Source organism: Zonotrichia albicollis, chromosome 2 (assembly GCF_047830755.1).
Source record: "Zonotrichia albicollis isolate bZonAlb1 chromosome 2, bZonAlb1.hap1, whole genome shotgun sequence".
Classification (NCBI taxonomy): Eukaryota; Metazoa; Chordata; class Aves; order Passeriformes; family Passerellidae; genus Zonotrichia; species Zonotrichia albicollis.
Window position 1 is genome coordinate 35253747 of NC_133820.1, and position 21761 is coordinate 35275507.

General features: G+C 44.4%; 2 protein-coding genes across 11 annotated transcripts in view; one reads left to right on the plus strand and one right to left on the minus strand.

Moving 5' to 3' along the window:
* Positions 1–1369: 1369 nt before the first annotated feature.
* On the minus strand, positions 1370–13057 carry LOC102066718 (Ig kappa chain V-III region MOPC 321). 3 transcript variants are annotated; one of them, XR_012578935.1, is made up of 4 exons: positions 12929–13057; positions 5176–5619; positions 3475–3616; positions 1370–2443 (listed from the first exon to the last, which is right to left on the minus strand). XR_012578935.1 is itself a non-coding variant. In XM_026792839.2 (4 exons), exons 1-4 carry the CDS (start codon positions 9304–9306, stop codon positions 2437–2439), a joined length of 660 nt encoding a protein of 219 aa, XP_026648640.1. In that variant the 5' UTR covers positions 9307–9470; the 3' UTR covers positions 1370–2436. The 3 variants fall into 3 exon arrangements, 2 of the variants coding, with proteins under 2 accessions (XP_026648640.1, XP_026648639.1); XM_026792839.2 differs by lacking the exon at positions 12929–13057 and adding an exon at positions 9240–9470; XM_026792838.2 differs by lacking the exon at positions 12929–13057 and adding an exon at positions 9240–9470 and having other exon boundaries at positions 1370–2446.
* Positions 12044–21761, plus strand: part of GRAMD1C (GRAM domain containing 1C) — a 50939-nt gene continuing 41221 nt past the window's right edge. For 2 of the 8 annotated variants that reach the window (XM_005486141.4, XM_014266409.3), the window contains exons 1-2: positions 12163–12318; positions 13649–13777. In XM_005486141.4, the coding sequence (XP_005486198.2) occupies positions 12244–12318; positions 13649–13777 (204 nt within the window). In that variant the 5' untranslated portion in view covers positions 12163–12243. Of the gene's footprint in view, positions 12419–12483; positions 12616–12814; positions 12947–13646; positions 13778–21761 lie in introns of those variants that run through there. The other 6 variants (XM_026792837.2, XM_074534742.1, XM_074534740.1 and 3 more) reach the window with 6 other exon arrangements.

Here is a 21761-nt window from a genome sequence, read left to right on the forward strand (position 1 = left end):
AGTGGAATAAAAATTTTCCTCAATTTCCACATCTAACAATGGTGTGAGAGAATTTCTGTCAGTCCAGGATTTATGGGGAGGAGAGACAGACAGAAAGGTGCGGTGGTGGAGTTCCCTCTCTGTGAGAGAGCACTTGGAGCGTATAGATCTCTGCCTTTGGGTGGACAACAAGCAAGTCAAGATCTCATGGGTAAGGAAAAAAGGGCAGACTAATAGAGGTAACACTGTTGTGGGTGTTTGCTACAGGCCACCTCATGCAGGAGAAAGTGCATGAGGTCTTCTACAGACAGCTGGAAGCAGCCTCACAGTCACAGGCCCTGCTTCTGGTGGGGGACTTTAACTACTCTGACACCTGCTGGAGAAACAACAGGTGACAAAAGTGATTAAGGGTCTGGAGTATCTCTCTTATGAGGAAAGGCTGAGGGAGCTGGGTCTGTTCAGCCTTGAGAAGAGATGACTGAGAGGGGACCTCATCAGTGTCTATGAATAACTGAAGGGAGGGTGTCAGGCTCTGCTCAGTGGTGCCAAGCAATGGAACAAGAAGGCATTGAGTAGAAACTGATGCACAAGAAGTTTTACCTGAACAAGAGGAACAACTTCCTTAATGTGCAGGTGACCAAGCACTGGAACAGGTTGCTCAGAGAGGTTGTGGAGTGTCCCTCACTGGAGATATTCCAGACCTGTCTGGACACAACTGTGTGCCATGTGCTCTGGGATGACCCTGCCTGAGCAGTGACGTTGGACCAGATGATCCACTGTGCCCCTTTCAACCTACCCAGCCTGTGATTCTGTGACAGGTAACATATATGATGAAGCAAAGGGAAGATTCTGCTCTGATCATGCTTTTGCAGAAACAGAGGTTTGGTCTGTGGTGCAGAGGGAATACATCTCCTGTCACCAAATAGCACTTTGTTTTTTTTAATCACAGACTCATAGGGTAGTTTGGGTTGGAAGGAGCCTTTAAAGATCATTTAGTTTCAATCTCTGTGCAATGAGCAGGGACACCTTTTACCAGACCAGATTGCTTAGAACCCAGTTGTCTTATCCCTTATGCTCCTGGATCACAGCACTGGAGACACTTCTGAGCTGTGTTCAAGGGTAAGCAGAGTTACACTGGGCTATTGCAGTTGCAAGGTCAGCAAGCATTTCTGACTTCTGCTTACCAGAGGCATACCCACACTTTGCAAAAGAATATACTCACTGCTCCACAGGCCTCAGAGCTGATACACTGCTCTCTGATACCTGTAGAAGAGGGTCTCCTATAGTAGCAGCATCAGACACGATGCAGGAATGATGTGCATTGACACCATGATTGTAGGAGGCTGAACAAATGCTTTATTGAGCTACACTACACTACACTACACTATACTATACTATGGAAAAACCCATCACCTTTGCCAGACAGTCCGATATGCACATGGATCCAATTGGTCAATCAATCAAAACACCATCACCAGAGTCCAATTAGGAAATCACTCTTTTGGTAAACAATCTCCATAACACATTCCACATGTGCACAATCACAGGAGCAGCAAGTGAAGATAAGAATTGTTTTCTCTGAGCTTTCTCACGGCTTCTCAGGAAAATCCTGGGAGAGAATTAAGTCTCTGTTCAGAAGATATGTGATTACCACAGTCTCTTATATTGGCATGTCCCCCAGTCACTGACTGCCTGGGAATCAATTATTGTCACATCAGGAAACAGAGGCCGTGGAGAACATCAGTCATGTCAAGCAAATCTTTCATCTCTCCTCTTTTTTTTTTTTTTTTAAATAGTATTAAAGGCTTATATTCAAATGCTACATTTCCTTCTGGCAGGAGAAACCAAAATCCCATTCTTTCAGCCAGGAGTTGCTATGTACCAGTGGGTGCTCTTTGCACCTTTGTCACAAGCATTTAGGCTGGACAAGCCACCAGGACAAGAGCCTCTTTGGCAGGAGGCACGGACAGGAGGGAGCCGCTCCTGCATCCCCAGAAGCAATGCTTTTGATTTCCTCGGGGAGGTGCGAGCACTACATGGGCACCTGGAGCACCTGGGTAGTCTGGGCTCCTTCTGTCTGCTGAAACTCAGCTGACAAGCTTTGAACTGCACCTTTCAAATAAGGGCTAATGGCACAGAGAGATCCAGGGTGCTTCATCAGAGTCTAAATTCAGAGATACGTGGCCAGACTAAGTGGAGTTTTTGCAGGTGATAATATTAATTGCTTCACAAAAAGCTGTTTTGCTTCTTGCTGCAGGAGGATGGTAAATATGCCACTGCAGCTGACAAGGCCACAGGAAAAGGAAGCTTGCTAACAAAAACAAAAATGCCAAAGTCAACATGTAGAGGCAAAGACTTTTATTCCATCTAGAACTCCATTTTTTTGGCTTATGGGGCATCAGAAGTTGTTCCATCTGCAGGCTTTGCATATCCCAGCGACTCCTGCAATGCTGTACCTCAAGCTCTGCTGAGCAAGAAGGAGAGAGAATGAGTGAGCAACAGAGTCAGGACAACACAATAAACTCCCCCGAGGCTTTCTGGCAAAAGAAGTTGTGAATTCTTAATACAGAGCGTTTGCAGAGGGATGCTGCTCTATGGACAGCATCACCCTATGGAAGGGAGTGCTCTTCCCAGCGAGGGCTGGGAGATCCTCCCCGGAGAGAGCTCCCGGCGTGTCCCTGTCCATCAGGTGGCGGCAGCGCTCCAGGGAACTGCAGGCACAGCTCTGCCTTCAGCCCTTCAGGGAGGGGATTCTTTCATCAGGCTGAGCAAGATTTCTGAGCGCCAGGAGAAGAGGTGCAAATCACACGTCTCCTCAATGAATGCAAAAAGTCAGCTGAGCTCGCTCTGAAACGCATACCACATCTTGGGTTGCTCAAAATGGGAACTCAACTTGTTTCAAAATGCAGTGTCAGTCTCCTCAAATTAGATCAGTTAGTTGACAGAATAGAAAAAAGTAGGCGAGCTTTTGGGTACATCAGCCTCTTATTGAGGCATTTCTTTGGCTCATGTATGGTGGAAATGTCTGGTTTTCCCAACGTTATCAGCTGATCTAATAGAAGACAGGTCTTTAAGTAAGGCTGTATAAACCACACCTCACACACCTAAGCCATCATAGGTTTTCTGTACAAAAGCATTGCAAGAATACAGATGTAAGCACGAAATTGGCAGGAGGCAGAACCATCCTTCAGTATAAACATGAAAGAACTGAATGAGTCCTTGGTCTTTGTTAAAAGAAGCTGCAGTATCTAATTGAAAAACTCTTAGTCCAAAGTGGCAATTAAAGAAGATCCTATTATTCTCTTTATAGGTAATTCATTAGGCCCATTGGTAAAGCTCTACCCAACATAAACAAAAACCTATTTGAAAAAGTGATGGAACACAGAACCAGCTCTGTTAGAGTTTTGTTCACACTGCTTATTTTCTGAACCAGATCCCATGTCTGACCTGAGGTAAGTAAGTGTCTTGCTTGTCTTTCAGTTAAAACACAGGTACCTTTGGTGAGACTCCTGTCTCATGCAGAGGACGCACTTCCTCAGCTGTGGGGTTAAAACAACGATCAGAACCACAATGCCTCCAATACCAGCTGCCACAACCCCAATGATTGTTCCAATGGATTCTTCTATACCAAACAAGCCTGGGGGAGAAAGGAAGGCAGAGAGAGATGTAAAATGTTTTCCAGACAAGTATATGCAATGTAGCCAGCATGTTTTCTGCAGTGGCTGCAGAGGAAGCTGCTGACTATGATGCTGCTGATGTCTTGTCTGACATGAAGTCCCTTCTACACAGAAGAGTGACTTGCACTACAGAGCTACTGATTGTTTTCATTGCTGTGTAGGAACTCCCAAGCAGCATTCCTAAGCTCCTATGCTATCTGGTGCTTTAGGGACAGGGCAGCCCCATCATCCCAGAAATCTCCCTCAACAGCTAGACACTATGGGGTGGTAAAAGAAGCTGCTGCTTGAGTTAATGGGACTCAGGCCTGTACACTTTATTTTTGAAAGGAAAAAAATTACTCGGACAACTTCAGGAAAACCATTGGTCTGCCTATCTACTTCCAAGGGAGACAGCACCAGAGAGCAGAGACAGCTCCACTGGAGTCCTTTATTTGCCTGGTTGCTCTTGGGACTGTTGCATGACAGAGATAGCATAGTGCTGAAATTATACATTTCATCATCTCAGGAACACAGGAAGGCAATTATGCTGGCCAGAGTGCAGACATTTCAAGAGTAACCTGTGCTACTGAGACTATGAGATCAAGCCAACAGGAGACCTCATTAGACACACGACCAAAGCCCTTGCAGAGGGGCACAGTTTGCTTGCTTTAGTGTTACAGTTTAAACTGAGTAATGTTATAAAAATTAGTAAATCAGGCTCAAGAGGCCAAAGGCTTAGTGAATCTTGGTGAGAGAGAAGCTTTGGTGATGAAAAAGAGGGAAATGGCACTTGCATAATTTACTCTTGACACAGAAGGAGGCATTTTTTGTTAATTAGATAATAAGATAATAACCCTTCTAATGTGTTGACTTTTTGGGACTGGAATCTGTTTAGCCTACATAAAAGGAAAGTTTGACATTTCCAGCTGCTGCAGACATAGCAAGTTACCTCTTTACTTAATATGCCTGGTGTGTATCTGTGGGGCTAAGAAAACATAGCATAGCACTTCTAATGCTACTTTAATGTGAATGAAGTTAATCAAAAATTATATAACGATCATATTACATATGATCCTCGTGATTATTGTGGGATTACTTATGTCATTCAGAGTTCAGGAATGACTATGCAAGTTAGTGGGTTGGAGAGAAATAACATCAAAAAAAAGAGGTCTAGAGCTGTTCCTTGAGATGGTACCTTGTCACCTGTCACTCATGGGGGTTCTGTCAGAACTGTGAGTACAAGGGGAACTTGTCTGGCTGCTTCATTCTTTGCAGTGACTTTATTTTTATGGATAACATTACTCCTTTTTGTGTTGTAAATGCTCCTCCTTATAATAACACCTATGATTGTTTATAGAGACAAGCTAGTGAATTTTAGCTGGCCTTACAAAAACAATGAGAAATGTTATAGAGCAATTACACTCCATGACACCAGGCCCTTACTGCCAGAGGACAAACAGGGCAACTTCTCTCTTTCCACCAGTGTGCAGACCAGCTTTGGAAGAAAAAGATGAGAAAAGTAAATAACTCCAAGTATTACCCAGAGCCCTCCTGATCCTGAGCTTTGTGCCATCTCCAGTCACCACCTTCCCGTCCGGAAGTGTAACCTCACAGAAATAAATGCCATGGTCACTGGTTGTCACATTGAGGATAGTCAGGGAAACATCCCCTTGGGACAAGTCTCCACTCATGAAGATCCTGGAATTATTTGGCAGGATGGTCACATTCTTTTCTAGCAGGTCCATCTGCCCCTTTTCATCTTCTTTGTACCATTTCACCATCAGGTCGGTCAGGGAGGGATGCTGTGGACTGTTAAGCTGACAGTTCAAGACCACAGTTTCACCCTCTTTGGCTTTCTCCTTGGCTGGTGTTTGAGTCACCAAAAGGTTCCAAGGCTCAGGTGTCAACCACAAAGGCTGTGCTGTTACATGAATCACAGCTGCTGCATTCTCCCTGTTTGCACGTCCACCAGTAACTCCTACATCTGTACCAGGGAAGAGAGAGAAGAGGACAGCTGAGGGAGATAGGATGATAAATGTCCCTGCTGCTCCTGACCTCTAACCAGCACAAAGAATGGCTCCTGGAATTAGCACGTGAGGGCAGTCACTGTTATGATGATAGGGATTTTCTTCTTAGTTCCTGCTTAGATTATGTTCTTGTGTACAGACAGGTCTTTTCCTGAATATCAGCTCCTTTCTACTGCCATACTAGAGGAAGGAAGATTAATGCCATTGTCTAATGGCTTTGGGTAAAATTCAGAGCCCAGCCAGCCCCATTTCCATCTGCAACACTAACCTCTTTCTTCCCACCCCAAAAAAGTCTCAGGGCCTGATGTTCCTGCCTCAACTGCTTCTGAGGCAAAGCAAAAAAATGCATGTACAGTTATGCACTGGCAGTTCTATGTTGGAAAGTGCGGTGAATAAGTGTGCATCTAATGCAACTGCCTGTATCCCAAAACCTAATGTGGTTCTTAGCATTTTTGTCATGCACTTTGAGTTACAGGACAGGAAATCTTGAAATCATGGGAAGCATCTCCATTACCAGAGACTAAAGCCCCAGCAGATCCCATCACCAGTCTAGGGGACAGAATATCAGCCTTATGCCCATATACTGAAGCTGAGGGTTACAGCTATTCTCTGTGAAAGGACTGTCTCCAGCTAACTTTACTTAGAAAAACATGAACATGCCTGTAGGCAGACATTTCAACCTGCCTTCTCATACTCAAGTGCTAATCACAGTATCATATCCTTGAGCTAAGAGTAGTGAGAGGGCTCTCACTTCTGGAAACAGGCCTGGGCACAGAAAATGAGAGGAATAGTTGCTGTCTCAAAAGAAGGGAAAAGCAAACTGAAAAATAAGCTTTTGCCAAGAAAGAGTTTGGACCAATTTTTGGAAAAGGCTCTTCTGTTTTATTTTCTTCAAGTGAAATAGTCTCCCTTTGAGCGAGTTGGTGTCCTCTCAAGGACTGCAGACACTTCCAGAGTGAAGGTCCTGACTTTCCATTGTCTTGAGTTTTTCATTGCCATCCACAGAGTGTGAAATGCTATTGTGGGGGTCTGGTAAAGCATCACAGTGACAATAGACACTCTCTGCTCAGGAACAAATGTCTCAAGGCAATGGAAAACCAAACCCCTTTATGATCAGTTTGAGAGTTACTTGAACAGCTCCTCCAGGCATGCTTGTACACAAAAATCACAGTTGCATTCACAGTTATTATTATTTATGACTCATATGGGAGTAGAAGATTTCTGTCAGCCAGCATGGTCCTCTTGTTCTGGGAACCTTACAAAAGGCTGGGGTATAGAGCTTACAGTTTAACTATGAAACAAGAGAGAATTAATGGATGCAAAAATACAGGAACTATAAACTGGCTGTGAAACTAGGCAACAACAGAGCATGTGAAATACCTTCTGAGCTGTCTGGCACTCTATGCTTTTACGTCAAAGTGAAAATTTTTGCCTTGGAACTGAAACAGCAACCCATAGAAATTGGATGCCTGAGAATTAGGTACACAAACACAGGTTTTAATCTGGTCCCCTAAAATTAGCAGGTACCAGGCAAGATATTATCCTTCTGTTCAACCTTATCTTACCAATGAGCCCACTGGAGCTTATTGGGGAAATGTGAGGTGTAGATCTTCCCTGTCCAGTTAGATATGTGCATTGAGGTAGCAGTCACAAAAGTTGAAGTATCTTGACAAGATACATTGAGGAAATGCAAAGTATAATTGAAATAACTGACAAAGCTTGACATACTACAGTTTTTGTGCATAAAATATTCTGAAGTGATCTATTTGGTTATTTGAGTGAATTTGAGTAGTTTCATAATGAGTACTCTTATAAAATCTCAGTCTATTAATAATTTTCTCCACTGGATAACTGCTGCTTTAGCTAATGTGTGCTACTGCTACCTTGTTTTCGAGGAATGGCCACAAAATTTCTTCTCTGCTACAAGTATTCCAGTCTTGCCATATGCATCCCTGTAACACAACTGTAATTTTTATTTCTTTTAGTGATGCAAAAGGTATACTTTTTACACAGACAGTGGCATGGAAAATGTAGCTGAGAAGGAACAATGTGCTTTGATGTTGCCTCTGTTCATCATGAGTTTTATACGCCTCTCCTATCATGAAATAATAGTCATGATATAATAATTGTCATCTGTTTTATTTCAAGATCTTTTATTCAATACAAATCACGTAACCTAATTAGGAAAATTAAAACAGGAGAGGAGTAGGCTGTCTTGTTTCGTCCCAGCTCTCTTTGGGGGTTTCACTGAGAAGGTCACAGCACTGCCTCTATTTTTCCCCCTCTCTTTTCTTTCTTTTTTTTTTTTAAGGCTGCAAAACTGGAACATATTAGTTCACTGGTATTCGATTACACAATGCCCTTATCGTTTTGGCATCTGGGAGCATACCATGCCAAATGCTTTGCTGACTCTGCTGCAAAGCTCTTTTAAAGTCAATTGCTTCATTAGCAGAGTGATGTGTAGCTCCCTTGTCATGCGGGCTGTGGGGCTCAAGCCCATGGAGAGGAATGCAAGGCTTTGTGGTGAAAGCACTTGAGCTAGACAGGGTACAGAGAAATACAGCATGGATGATCTTGTCTAGACCTGGACAAACGATTAGATGATCTAATAGGTCATTGTCATATGAAGTCCTTAGTTCACATCCAGTTTCCAGCCATGAGGGGAGAAAGCTCTCAGGGACTCCCTGCAATGCGGCAATGTGCTCTGCATTTGCCAGTACTAATAGGGCACCTGCCGAAGCCCTCAGCTTCCCCTCCATGTAACCTGCAGGTTGATACTTCCCCGTGTAGGGCCTTATCAGACCCTTAAGTGAGAAATACTGCAAGGCAGGCTAGAGGGGCTGGGGTGACAAAAGGAAAGAATAAAACACAGTTGCACTCTCTTCCTGTCCCGGAGCCTCACTTAAGTCTTTGGAGCCTGCAGTAAATCCGAGCAGCCCTGCAAGCTTCTTCTGCCAGCTGCCAACAGCATGGGGAAATCACAAAGGTGTGGGGAGGTCAGTGCAGAATTCTACCTTTCCAGTTTAGCCTCCTCTCCTACATTCACACTCAGTAGCTGGAGGAGGGGTTGAGGGCAAATAGGGCTCAATTTCCAACCCACAAAAAAAATCCTCTGCTGATGAAATTACTGTCTTTCAGATAGTTTTGTTTGCTTTAGATCTCAGCTTCACAGTCATACCATGCTGGTGCCATGAAGGTGCTTTTCAAACTGTATCCAGCTCTCAGACATCTATGATTAAGTGATCAATGACTGCACATTGCTGCTTTTAATTTAAATGATCTTTGCCCTCGGCTGAGGTTGGCTCTCACAAATGGATATGAATATGAACCCTGTGACAATAACTGGTGGCTAATATATCAGAGAAACAAAATAGAAATGAAGCTTCTAGGAATGACGAGGCACATCTGGGAAAAGACAGGCAAATACACTCTTTCTGAACATTTAATACAATTTCCCTGCACCCTGAGGAAGCTCACAGTTGAAAGTTGCATTTTGAAAATAAAGAGAACTTCTCAAGCCAAGCTTCCAAGAACAACCTGTATTTCTTCTAATTAAGGAAGGTGGTTTAGTACTCACCCACCATCAAGAAGAAGATGAATGAAGAGACTGCAGATCTATAGAGTTTCCCAATGTGCTGGTCCATGGTTGCTGAAGTACATGGCCTCACCACCTCTCCCTCTGGTAGTACGGGTAAAAAATATGTGTGTATTATAGCAATAGGACCTCACATTCTGCCCAGTGAATGTCACACTTACTAAAGTTACCACAGCTTTGAGCTCATAGTGCTCTGCCTGCTCCCTGGATGAGAGCCACATTGTAAGTGACAACAATTATTTCCCCAGTGGCTGTTCTGATCTCTCTCTGAGAACATGTTGAAAATGCTCTGAGAGCAGAGGGAAGATAATTCACTGTTTTTCACTTTTGGCTTGTATAAACCACAACTTTGGGCTGAGTAGAGAATATCCAGATACTGCAAAGGAGACCACTCTTGTGCTGAACCCCTCCCTAGTGATGGTGAGAACACAAAGAGCATTGGCTTAATTTTCTGAACAGCCAGACTCTAATGCACCACATTATCACCCTAATGCACCACAAAAGGAAACTTCAGGAACTCAGTATGTTTGTGGCTATATGCACATGGTGTTTACAGGTTAAGTGTATTCCCCAAAGTGTTTTTTTAGTGCAGAACAAAACCTTTTTCATCAAAAGTTGAGTACTTAAACTCTACTTATATTTAAGTAGAGTTTATGTCTATGCAACTTGGGTGGAGGGGGAAACTGCTGGAGAGGGCGGCCTATCTGCAAAACCAACAGGTGTGCTCTGAAGTAGTCTGTGTTTATAGAAAGCCCACACAGAGCAGGACCATGTGAGAGGAGCTACAGCAGCTCCAAGCCCCACCTGTACCACCCAGCCCTGCCAGCTGTGCTATGCCTGTACCAAGCATGGACGACTGTCACTATCTGCCTGACACCTCTTACCTCAGCTGCAGGATTAGGGATTACAGCATACTTTATCTAATGTCTTCTATCCATATCTTCCAAGCTCTCCAGGTAATGGAATTGTGCTTAAGGGTCCAGTAAAGACTCAATTCCATTACTCTTAAAGCACAATGCAGCTGAGAGAAGGATGAGTATTTCCGCTTTTCTTTGCATTTGAAAGCCCTAAGAATCCATATCTGATTCACAAAACTTGGCTGACCAATGTCAAGAAGAACAGCCCATTCCTGGAGTCACCAGTTGTCACTTAAGCTTTGGTGTGCAGATCCCAAAGCAGTGGAAGCAGTGAAAGCAGGATGGGCTAGAGGGAGTATGGTCAAAAGAACGTAGGAGACAAATACTTTTCTGAAATGGCTTGGGAGAATGGGAAGGGCTGTGATTACCAGGCAGGAATCATATTAGGAAGGGAACTGGGACCAAGTGCAGAGCAACAGAGCACTTCAAAAGGAAGATGGAAGTTTGTGAGGGTCTTCCGGAGGAAGTACTGCCAAAGTGTTAGTGAGCAAAGCCAAAATATCATGAAAGGAAAAGTCAGAGGAGTCAAAAACAATAAAGAGTTTGATGAGGGAACAACCAGTAGAGTCGAAGGCACCTGGCAGATCATGAGGATTTTGGACTGAGTTACTGGTTTGGAGCGCTGATTGTGACTTTGTGTCAGAGGAGTCAGCGTGCAAAGATGGATCTGAACCAAAGGCAATCCAAACACTGCCTGATTTAAACCAAGTCCTTGGTGTGCTTCAAAAAAACCCTTCAAATGTGTTGTCATGGACATACCACCAATGCTCCTGCAAATGCTATTTACGTTCATGTCATCCGGAACTAGCAATTCTCTTGTGAATCCTCCATTAAGTAGGTCATGCCTGAGCCAAAGTGCCAGGTCAGCCAGCTTTTAACTGAGGGAATACAAAGGTTGGTTAGTGTTGCTGGCAGCCAGTAGCTGAGCATGAAGTTTCTCTCACTTGAATAACCCAGTATAATTCAGTTTTTGGACAAGAAGAGAAATAAACCGGTACCCTGAGTGTTGTTGAAAAAAGCCCCCAAAATTCAAGTTTCAGGTGCATATCAAGAAAGCAAGGAACAAAAATGAAACAAACCACACATTCTTTTTTACACTCTCTTGTAAATTTAATTAAGCAGTTGCTTGGATTAACGCTGTCCTGTCTGGGCCAACAGATGGAATAGGGAGTCACCCACGGAACTTCAGGTACTTTTTCTAATGTAGCAGTGAGCACCCTGAGATGTCCAAAGGGAGCCTCCACGCATTTCCCGGGGAAGAGGCAGAGAGAAAGGGGACAACAGAAGGAAGTAGCAATGACACAGCAGGCAACTTTATCCATCCATACTTTATCCATCCATCCATCCATCCATCCATCCATCCATCCATCTGCCAACTACCTAGCAATGTGATTTCTCTGCACATCATAGGGGCTCTCCTTTTTCCTGTGAGGTGAGCTGAGGGTGCAAATCTGCGAGCCATGGTCGCTCTGGCTGGGTGCCCTGATTTGAGGAGCCCTCCGGGTGATCAGATTGGGGCAGAAACCACTCGGCGCTGCTCAGCAGCTTCAAAACTGAGACCCAGGGTTTCCCGGGGTGAAAGCCCCCTCACTGACTGCCTTCATGTCACCTCATCCTCCGCTCGGCCCGCAGCCAGCCCTTCCCCTCTCCCCCTAGGAGTCCCCGGGAGCGGCCTCTCGGCAGTGTTTTCCGTGGAATCCCACGAACCCAGGATCTGGGAGCCGTTTCGCTGCCCGGGCGCTGTTTAACCGGCTGCGCTCACGGAGGGCGGAAGGCGCGGGGCTCTCCTCGGGCAGGAGGCAGCGAACGCTGCCCCCCCTCACTCCCCGCAGCCGGGAGTTTTTTCCTACTACAGCCCTTAAACTTTCCACCGGCGCGGAGGCTTTCCAGTTAACCCGTGCGGAAGCCGCAGCGGCGCTGCCGCGGCAGGGCGAGGAGGGCACCGTAGGCGCCTCAGCGCTCTCCGCCCCCCATGACGGCTCCCCCTCCTCGGGAGCAGCGGCGCCGCTCGCCCCTGACAACCTCCTCCCGCCGCGGGCCGGCAGCGCGGCCGGCGCCGGCCCCTTTAAATGGCGGCCGCGGCCCCGCCGTGCGCCCCGCGCAGGCAGCTGGCGGGCGCCGCGCGGCCCTCGCCCCCCTCCATGGTAAGCGCCGCGCTCTGCGCTCCCCGCCCGCCCCTCCGGCGGGCTCCGTGCCCCCGGCCGCCGCCCCGCCGCCCCCCCGGGCCAGCGGAGGGCCGCCCAGGTAGGTGCGGGCAGCGGCAGCCCCGCTCCCTTTCCGGGGCAGCCGCACGGGCGGGCCCCGGACGGGCGGCGGCGGCGCGGCCCCGCGGGCAGCGCTGGGAAGCTCCGCCGTCCCCACCCACCTCCCCAAAGTTTTTGGGGCGAGGCGGGGCCCCGATGAGGGGGGCGGCGAACGCCCCGCGCGTCCCCGCAGGGAAGGTCTGGGCTCCCGGGAGAGCCGGCGGGGAGGCGGCTGCGGGGCTGCCGGGCTGAGCCCCGGCGTTTGGTGGGGAGGAGCGGGCGGGCAGCAACTGGTGGAGGTTGTAGCGAGTGCGGGTGTTGGCGTGGAAAAGCCCCGCGGGGGCCGCTCTGCTCTCAGCCCACGCTGCCCGGAGTGCCTGTGCCTTTGCCTCGCTCCGCTGTCCCCTCCGCAGCCTGTCCCCAGCCCGGGCCGCGGCCCCGGCAGCGCGGGGCGGGGTGGCCCCACACCGTCTCGGTTCTGAGCTGGTTTGGAGTTGAAACCCGGCGTTACCTCAGTCCGGCGGATCCGGTACTACAGGCGGGGTTACTGGTTAGGGCCCTGGGCTGGTTTTGTACCGTTTGCTAGTGGGATGGCACAAGTGACATTCATGGCTGTTTCCCTTCATAAAGTACAACTGACTTCCAAAGTGAAGAATACTGATAACAATGGAGAGTGCTACAGAATTAGAAAACAGTGGTGCTTATTATCTTAATAGTGTTATGAGTCAAATTACTTGTCTCTGAGGTGTTTGTATTTCTGTACAATTTATAGTGTAACTAACAGTAAGTATAAACACTTGATGTATCAGTATTATAATAGTATATGTCAGTACTCTGGTAAACATGCTACACCTGTATGACTTTTCTCAAGTTCTGAAAGGTCTCACAGGTTCCTGAGATGTGCTGCATGTTAGGCACTGATGTCTTGTGTTGATATAATTTGAGTTCTAAATATCTGTGCAGCTTCAACATGCAAGTTGGGTGGGGGGGCTGCATTGGAAATAAAATAGTTTGATAAAAAGATGTGAAATATAATTAAATATAGTGTAGTCTAGGGGGAACAAAATAAAAACAATGAAAAAGCTGTCCGTGGAAGTGTTTCCATGCCACTCACCTTGGTGAAACTACCATGTCAGGTTTCATTTGATATACAGCTGTTAAATGGACTAACCATCTTGTTTCACCTTTCTCCACCACTGCTGGATTACATACCTTACTTCTTTGTTCACAGGAAGTTCATGAAGTGGATCATGGTCTTATTAACCAGCTACTTGCTGATTCAGAGGAGACTCTTAATTCATGCACAGAGAAAATGCAGGGTCCTGCTCAGTATAGCTGGAGTGCTGACTGGAGCTTTTGGGTAATCTCTGCTAACTTGGCTTTAATTTATAAATATAATACCTGTCTGTTTTAATTTGCATATGTGTGTATATGTACAAGTTTTATATCCACAGTTCTCAAGTTGCTTTGTAGTCATGAATTACTAAAGTGTTCTCCACCCATGTAGTGAGGCAGGTAATTTTATCATTACTGGCTTACTGAAGTGTAAGGTAAGACTGAGAGGGGGTGAAGTTGTTTATCTGATGTCTCAGATCAAGTTAGTGACAGATCTTGTGGCTTCTGTGCCCAGTCCTGTCTCTCAGGTCCTGAAAAATCCATGCCAGTGTTTCTTATGCCTATAGAAATACATTTTTGATGCTCTGATGCTTTTTAAGCATAAGGACTGAATTTTGATTCTTGGTGGTTGGTGGTTCTGAATTACATTCCTAGTGTTCATTTTTGTCAAGTAAGCATATTTGTTTTCCACAAGGGTAAATAAACTTCCTGTTTTCTGTAAGAATTGACTTTGTGAATAAAAAAGGCAGAAAATAAGTAATTTGGTTTTTTTTCTTTCTGGGGAAATGCCTGACTGAAAGCATAGTGTGTAATAAATAATAAGTGCCTATTTCAGTACTTTTCTTTTGGTAGATTTTTTTTTAAATGCCTTGAAAGAAGATGAATGTGTGTCTAGACTTGGAGTGTGTATGTTTTGCTGTTAATTTGGTGCATGGATTGTTATTGTTTGATAGGGAAGGAGACCACGTGTGCATGGAGCCACAGGCAGGGTAACAGCTGATCCTGTGGGAGACACAGAGTGCCAGAGCTGTGAGGGAGGGAGTCTGACTCAGGTTCTGTATCAGGTGTCCTCAGTACATCCCTGTGCTTCAGCTCATAGAGCATCATCTGGTCCACTGTGTCCTTCTCCTGACAGGGTCATCACAGTGTTCATTGTGCTTAGCAGTGAAAGATTGAGTAACTAGTGAAGGCCAGAAGGAGTCCATGACAGAGCTGTGAGCAGAAGCAGGGGATCAGATTTTCCAACTCCTTGTTTATAAATCTAGCTTGTATGTTTTCACTCCTCTTCACAAGCAGATGTTCTAATGATCGGGACATCTGGTTTTGCACCTCAGGCCATAGGATAAATCCCTTCCAAATGCATGTGTACTCTTAAAAATGCAGTACTAATCTGAAGCCAATGGAATGGGACAGGACTAATAAAATCCCAGCAGGTCATAGACTTATGTTGCTAGAGTGAGTTCTTGGGGTGTTCAGTATTTTCTTCACTTTCCCTGCAGAAAGAAGGATTATCCAGGGCTGTCCTGCCTGTGCCCAGCTGTGTGTTGGTACTTGAGTCCATAGGAAGTCATGCTGTGCAGACAGTGCAACTGCCAGCTATGTTCTTGTTAGGTGGCAAATTGGATTGTGTAAGCTTGGTTTGTATACAGCCAGTAATGCAGGTGGTATTTTGTGAGAGGAATAAACCTGTTCAGATCTTGGTGCCAGGCTGTTGGACCTGCATTTAACTACCCAGTGTTTCCTTGATAGGCCTGGTGATTTAAAATAAAGTTATTAGAGTATTCTGTGTGGAGAATGTAGATGTGCTATTGGCTTTGCACTCTTAGGTTTGAGACATGTGCTGGAGGCTTGAAGTTTCTCTTCAGGAGAGTGGGATCCTTCAGTGCAGTCGCAGCTGCTGTGTGAGGTGTTTTTCACTATTATTAAATGATTATCTTCTGTCTTATTTATACTCCGAGACCTTAGTATGTGTTTGATGTTGGTGTTTATCTGGCTCTGCAAACATGACCTTGCAGTTAAAACAAAGTAATTGCGCAAATACTTCCCTCTTGTAAGATAATGCTGTGGCTGGAAATGTTGTAGCCTTACCGTCTGTCACTGATTAGTTTTAAAAGCTGTACCAGTCTGCTTGCAGGAAGCCATGGTGCTTATTTTCTCAGCCTCAAGGCAACTGAATTGTAAAGCAGCAAGAACCGGGAAATCACAAATTCAAGATGAAAATTAATTAATTCCATTTAAAATGTTATGCCATTGGCATCTCTCCTTGCTCTTGACAGAAGATGTTTCAATAACTTGCATGGTTGATGATCAACTGCTGACTATTAAACCAAATTGTTAAATCTCCCTGAATTGAGTCACAGTAAATGTGTAGGTGGCAGCATGGAAGGCAGTGTGTGAAGTATGTGTCACTAACATTTGACAAAGGTGATCTTAGTGTCCTGTGGCAGGTGGGGACCTGTTATGCTTGTTCTCACTCTTGAGTCAGTAGAATGGAGGAATTGCTACAACAGCAGGACTAGCCTCAGTGGCATCCAGGGATCAGCTTTGTTGCCAGGGTTATTTGCTTGGAGAGGCTGCATGTTTCCAGCAGCTTAGATTTGCTCCAAGGGTCCATTTCTTCTGAGGGTGATATACCCTTGTTTTGCTGATGATAGAAACCAGATGTGGCTGTTAGAGCCTGGCTGGTTTGACTTCAATTTTTCATGGATTGAGTGGGAGTAGGCAGTTGTGCCATGCCTCTGGAAGTCAGGCCAGGTATCATGCATGCTCAATAGGTGCTGTGAGCACATGTAATTAGCAGCAGGCTGGGGCTGACAGCCTCTGGGACACAATCTCTCTCCTGGCTATGGTGAGTGGGGAGAAGGAAGGGTAGACAAAAAACTATCAGGGAGGGAAGAGGAATATCCTACTATGTGGAATTTTTCTTATCTCTTAAAAAAAAGAGCACTTTGGGTATCTTTAGTGAATAATTTTGAGAAATTAGTTTTCTCTGTTACTGTAAGCAATTCTTAAACTGATAGTATTACTGACTGCTGTTTTTAATGTTGGTGGTGTGTCATGGGATATCTTTTGGTTTTTGTTTTTGGGGGTTTTTTTCTCCCCCCACCTGGAGGTGGACAAAGCTGGACTTCTATAAACTTGTTGGAAGAAGAAAAAAAGATTGCTTACGAACTTAATCTCAGGGCTTTCTCTCTCCACTGGAAAGTTCATGTTATGCCCACAGTAAGAAAAATGCCCATGAAAAAAAACCTAAAAAAGTAAGTCCTTCCCTTGGAATGAAAAGGTAGGTGGAATCCGTGGAAATCAAATGAGCATTTCAGAAAATTGCTTGTATCTGGGAGGCTTCTTTAAGAATTTGAAAATGTGACCTATCAAGCAGGCGTTGAAAAAAAGATAATAAAGGCTTAAAAAAGCAATTGATTGGAGTGCAAGTTGGATGTCAGTTTAAAGAGTTGGTCAGTGTGAAGGAGTTTGAAAATAGAGGCAAATAATTGATACAGTGAAAATAAGCCTTTTACTTTTCATAACATAAAAGCAACTGAGGTTGCACAAGATCAAGAAAGTATTTTGAATTTTACATTGGATCTGGTTTCTGCAAGAAAGAGCTAGTCTGTGAGTGTGTGACAATATGTATGGCAAGAGTGCAGTAAGCATATATGACTCAAACCTGCACAAGGAGGGATGCAGATATGTATCACAATTTGGAAGATAATTTATTGAAGCACAGATACAAATTGAGGCACTTTGAGGCCCAAGACAGGTAGGAAATATTTATTGTATCTATAGTTGTTTGAATCTTCCTTCCATCTTTCTCTGACGACTCACGCCATTCTTGGAATGGCTTACTGGGCTGCTTGAAGTGGAGGTTGATATTTAAGTCCTTCTGACAGTGGCTCTCTCTTACATTATATACCTGATATGTTGTTCTTTTTTGTGCGTCCAAATGTTTGGGTTGTGGAGGAGATAAATCAATTCTCTTGACATTGGAGGAGGATTTTTGGCCTCTTTATTTGCTGGTATGAAGCAGTCTGCTAAGGAGAATGAGAATTGGTTAAATTCATTGCTATAGGTCTACAAAGAGAATAAAATTCTTTAGGCACATTCATGCTGCATTTTGGTGTTTTGTTGGTCGGGCATTTGTTTATTTGCCTTTTTTTTTTTTTTAATGCCCTAGCTTTAGTACAAATACCTTTTGCTGTAGTTGTAGGACTGTCATGTTGTTTGTTTACCTGCCTGGAATCTCCAGAAACAGGTACCTTTTTTCAGCCCTGTGGTAGCCTGATTATACAGCAGCAGTGTTTTAACCTGGTAGGAGGACAGACTGCAGTTCTACCTAACCCTTGAACATGGGTGATTAGGCCAAAGGGGTTTTCTCCCTTCTTTTGGTGCTGGGAATGTCTTTAGTGCTGTTGATGCAGCTCTGGACTGAGCACTGAGGTAGATCTGGTTGACATAAAATTTCAACCAGTTCTAAGCAAAGACTGCCAGTGTTTCCCTGTCAAAATAAGCTTTTGCCAGCTGCAGCAGTAGATAGTTCTATATAATATTAATTATTACTATACACATATAAATTAGTCTAGAACCTGAAGATTAAGTATAAAAAGTCAGAAAGAAAATACTTCAGATTTGTGTGATGCACTTATTTTATTCTAGCCACTGGGAGAAAAACCATAAGGCAACATGGTTCAGGAAATCTGCATGGATATCCTTTTAATGAAAGGGAACTCCCTAATGCAGAATGAGAGCTTTAAAAGTCAACTCTAGGAGATGGAAAGAAGATTTTTTAAAGTTTTATTTTGGCCTTAGTTGTTCATTTACAGCTTGTATTTCTGCAAACTGGTAGTGGTGTAGCACTGTCTTTTTCAGGTGTGCTATGGGTGAACCACTTGTATATAAGGAGAGGAAAGAGGACAGGTAGATAAAATTGTGCAAGATGTGATTGTTTTGTGGTATATTGTCATTAGCAGCAGCCAGGAGAAGTTTTGGGGCAATTGCTTGGTGAGTGCCACTTTCCATAGAATTTCAAATACAGCAGGGCTACTGGCAGGCTTAATGAGATGACCAGAGTAATTTACAGCAAAGCAGTTTATGTAATTGGCCACAGTCATTCCTGCATTATTATCCATGTAGTGTTGTGGTTTAATATGCTCCTTCAGGTTTTCACTGTAGTCCTGATTGAAAGTATTTATGTCTCCTTGTATGAGTTGCTGAAAACCAAACGGCACCAAGGGGAATTACTACCATGGTGATTGTTTCCTTCATGATGTTGTTTTCTGATCCTTGTTTGGGCACTGTTACTAAACTTAAATATAGACCAGAGATGCAGTTACAGAGAGACAGATTTTACTGGCAGGGTAAGGAGGGAAATGTTCAGCTGAAGGGTGCTGTTCATTTGCCTCTGTATTTGTCTACTTTGCCATCACATACTCTTGGTGGGACTTTGTTGCAGGCAAGGAGGATGAGTTGAGAAGTTAAGTCTTGTAGTTTCTTTATTGTATAAGGCATTTTTCATCACCCTCAAAACATCTGGATTTCCCTGTCTCTGTTAAATGGATCAAATAAGTCTTAAGACAGGCAGTTTGAACTTTTTTTGTATTACTTCGGCAGCGTGCAGCGGAAGATCAGGTGAAAAAACAGATGTTCTTAACCAATAACATTGGCTACTTGTTCCATACACGTGATAGAAAAAGAAATGTGAGTCAGATGAAACTGCTGTTCAGAAAGGAATGTATTTTGTTATCCAAAAGGAAATCATCTTGATTGGGCTTTTAATTGCCATTGCATCATAATACTTAGTACACTTATGGCTGTTGAAAGCTGGACAACATAGTTACAAGACTCAAAATTAGCCCGGGGAGTAGACAGATTGACTTGAGCAAAAGGGTAACTTTTTGCTGGAGGATGACAAACTCCCTTCAAGTACACTTAACTTTAAGTGTTAAGGTAGTGCAGAGTTCATCCAAACACACTTGGTTTATTTGTATTAAGTTTGTTTTAGAAGTTGGTGTATCACAGGACTTTGTGGCTGTATTTTGATTTACCCTTTATCTTTTTGGGTAAATCTTCATGGGGTAGACAAAACTACTAAAATAGAAGAAAAAGAATGCTTGAGTGCTGCATTTGTTAAGTCAAGACAGTAGATACAGATACACAATTTTCCCCTAAAAAATGAGAAGGACTTTGACAGTTAGGAAGGAACCTTGTGAACTTGGCTTGTGCTAATTCTGGGGAGGCAACATGAGATGTGGTTTCTGGTGAGGGGCATTATAGGAGTAGTTTTACTACCAGTTTCAAAAATGTTATTGCCAGCTAGGGAGACGTTGATGAAGATGCTGAGTAAATCTGAGATTGGGACACCTTAGCTCTTAAAAGCAGTTTAATTTCTAATTCAGAACTGAGGAAGATGTTTGTCCATGGAAGTGTCCAAAGCACTTGAACTTTTTACTTAATTTTTGTATTTAAAATCTAAGTGTTTGTTTCATCCAAACTCATAGGTGCTTGGTGGCAGTTATATAAATAATTCTGTTTGAATCTGAAATAATCAGCCTCCTTGCTAATTGCCAATGTCCACACTCAGGTGTTCAATCAGCTGCAGATGGTGTTCTCTTATAAACAGGAAATGCACTTAAAACAGTCTGTGCTAATGCTATTTTTGAGACCTGAGTCACACTGGTACCCAGGCTCTGGTAAGGCCTTTCTGAGATCACTTTGAATCCTCTCACTGGCTTTCTGATGGAAATAAATTGTCAGTGAATATTTTTCTGCATGGATATACTTCCCAATATTCTCCTATTCCTTTCAGAACAGGAAGATTCCCCGTGATATATCCTATCTTTGCTTTGGGAAAGCAGAAGAGTTACCTTGTTTTTCTGGCGAAACCAGTTCCTGCTATTTACATATGTAGCTGATCTTGACAGCGGAACTGCAGGTCCTCCAAAGCCACCACCCAGCTAGGTGCACAGACAGCTACTTACCCTAGCCAGCAGCCGGGGCTGCAAAATGACTGTAAATACAACCTCTTTTTGTTCCATTATCTTCTCCTTTCAGACTTTCAGATTGAAATCTGAGTGATTACAGTGCCTTGACATGCATTCTTCTGTTTCTTCTGTCAGTTTCCTCAGTAGGGCTGTGCTGCGAGAGGGCTCTCTGCTGCTGACTCCGTGTATTTAGTTGTGAAAATGTAGCAGACAGGTAAGGCAGTGGAAAGGGAGAGCCAATGCAAAGAAAGCAGAATAGGTGCATGGCTGCTCTTCCCCTCTCAGAGCAGGCAGAGATCTGTTGGGCATGCAGAGCCCTGTATCCCTTGCCTCTAAGTGCCTGTGAAGAGCTGAGCTCTGCATGGCTGGTAATGTACAATTTTGGGGAATTTGGGTATAGCTGAAGCATGCCCTGATGTCCTGAGCTCCTGCTCTGAACCTCAGCCTAACTTAAAACAGGGAACAGTGGCTGAGTTTTGATTTGGCTCCATGCTGAGCTGCCAGGTGCAGATGTACTCTTCAGGTTGGTTCCTGGATTGTAGCCTTTAACAATGCAGAGAGGAGAGGGTGCTAGGCATTAAGTGCTTCTTTCCAAGCTGCTGTTTCCCTGGTGATAGTACTTTTCCTCTGCTGTTCCCTTTGGGACTTCTGTGAACTCTTGAAGTGATTTATGCTACTGCAGTCTGCTTCCCAAAATCAGTTTTGGTGATGGTAGTTTTAGGTTGGAGCTGGGCAGTTCTTAAATGTCACCCCTGCATAAGTTTTCCCTGTCCAGTTGCTGCAGTATTTGTGTGCCTGTTCTGCAAGGCTGGGGTGTTTCGGCCTGTTTTCCAAGGCAGCATGCAAGCAGAGGCTGGCAGAGCGCTAGCTAGCACTGCTGGAGGGTGGCCAGCACCAGCTCTGAGCAAGTGGGTGAGAGAGGCGGGAGCTGCAGAGGCTTTGGCCAGGGATTTGTATGGTTTGGAACAGGCTAAAGGCAGCTAGAGGAGGTATGTGTAGGGGGTGTGTGTCTTCTGACTTTACATTAGCTTCATGTCTCAGTCAGTTTTATTCTGAAATGGAGCATATGCTTTGCTCTGCACTGTACATGGCAAGCTTGAGATTTTTATCTCCAAATCAGAGATATCATGAAAGTACATTGGCTTAGCTCTTAAAATGCTTTAAAACACTTACTTGCAGAAAAAAACAGGACTGAATACTACAAAACCATTGCTTCAGAATAAGCAGAGGATATTCTCAATCCAAGGTCTT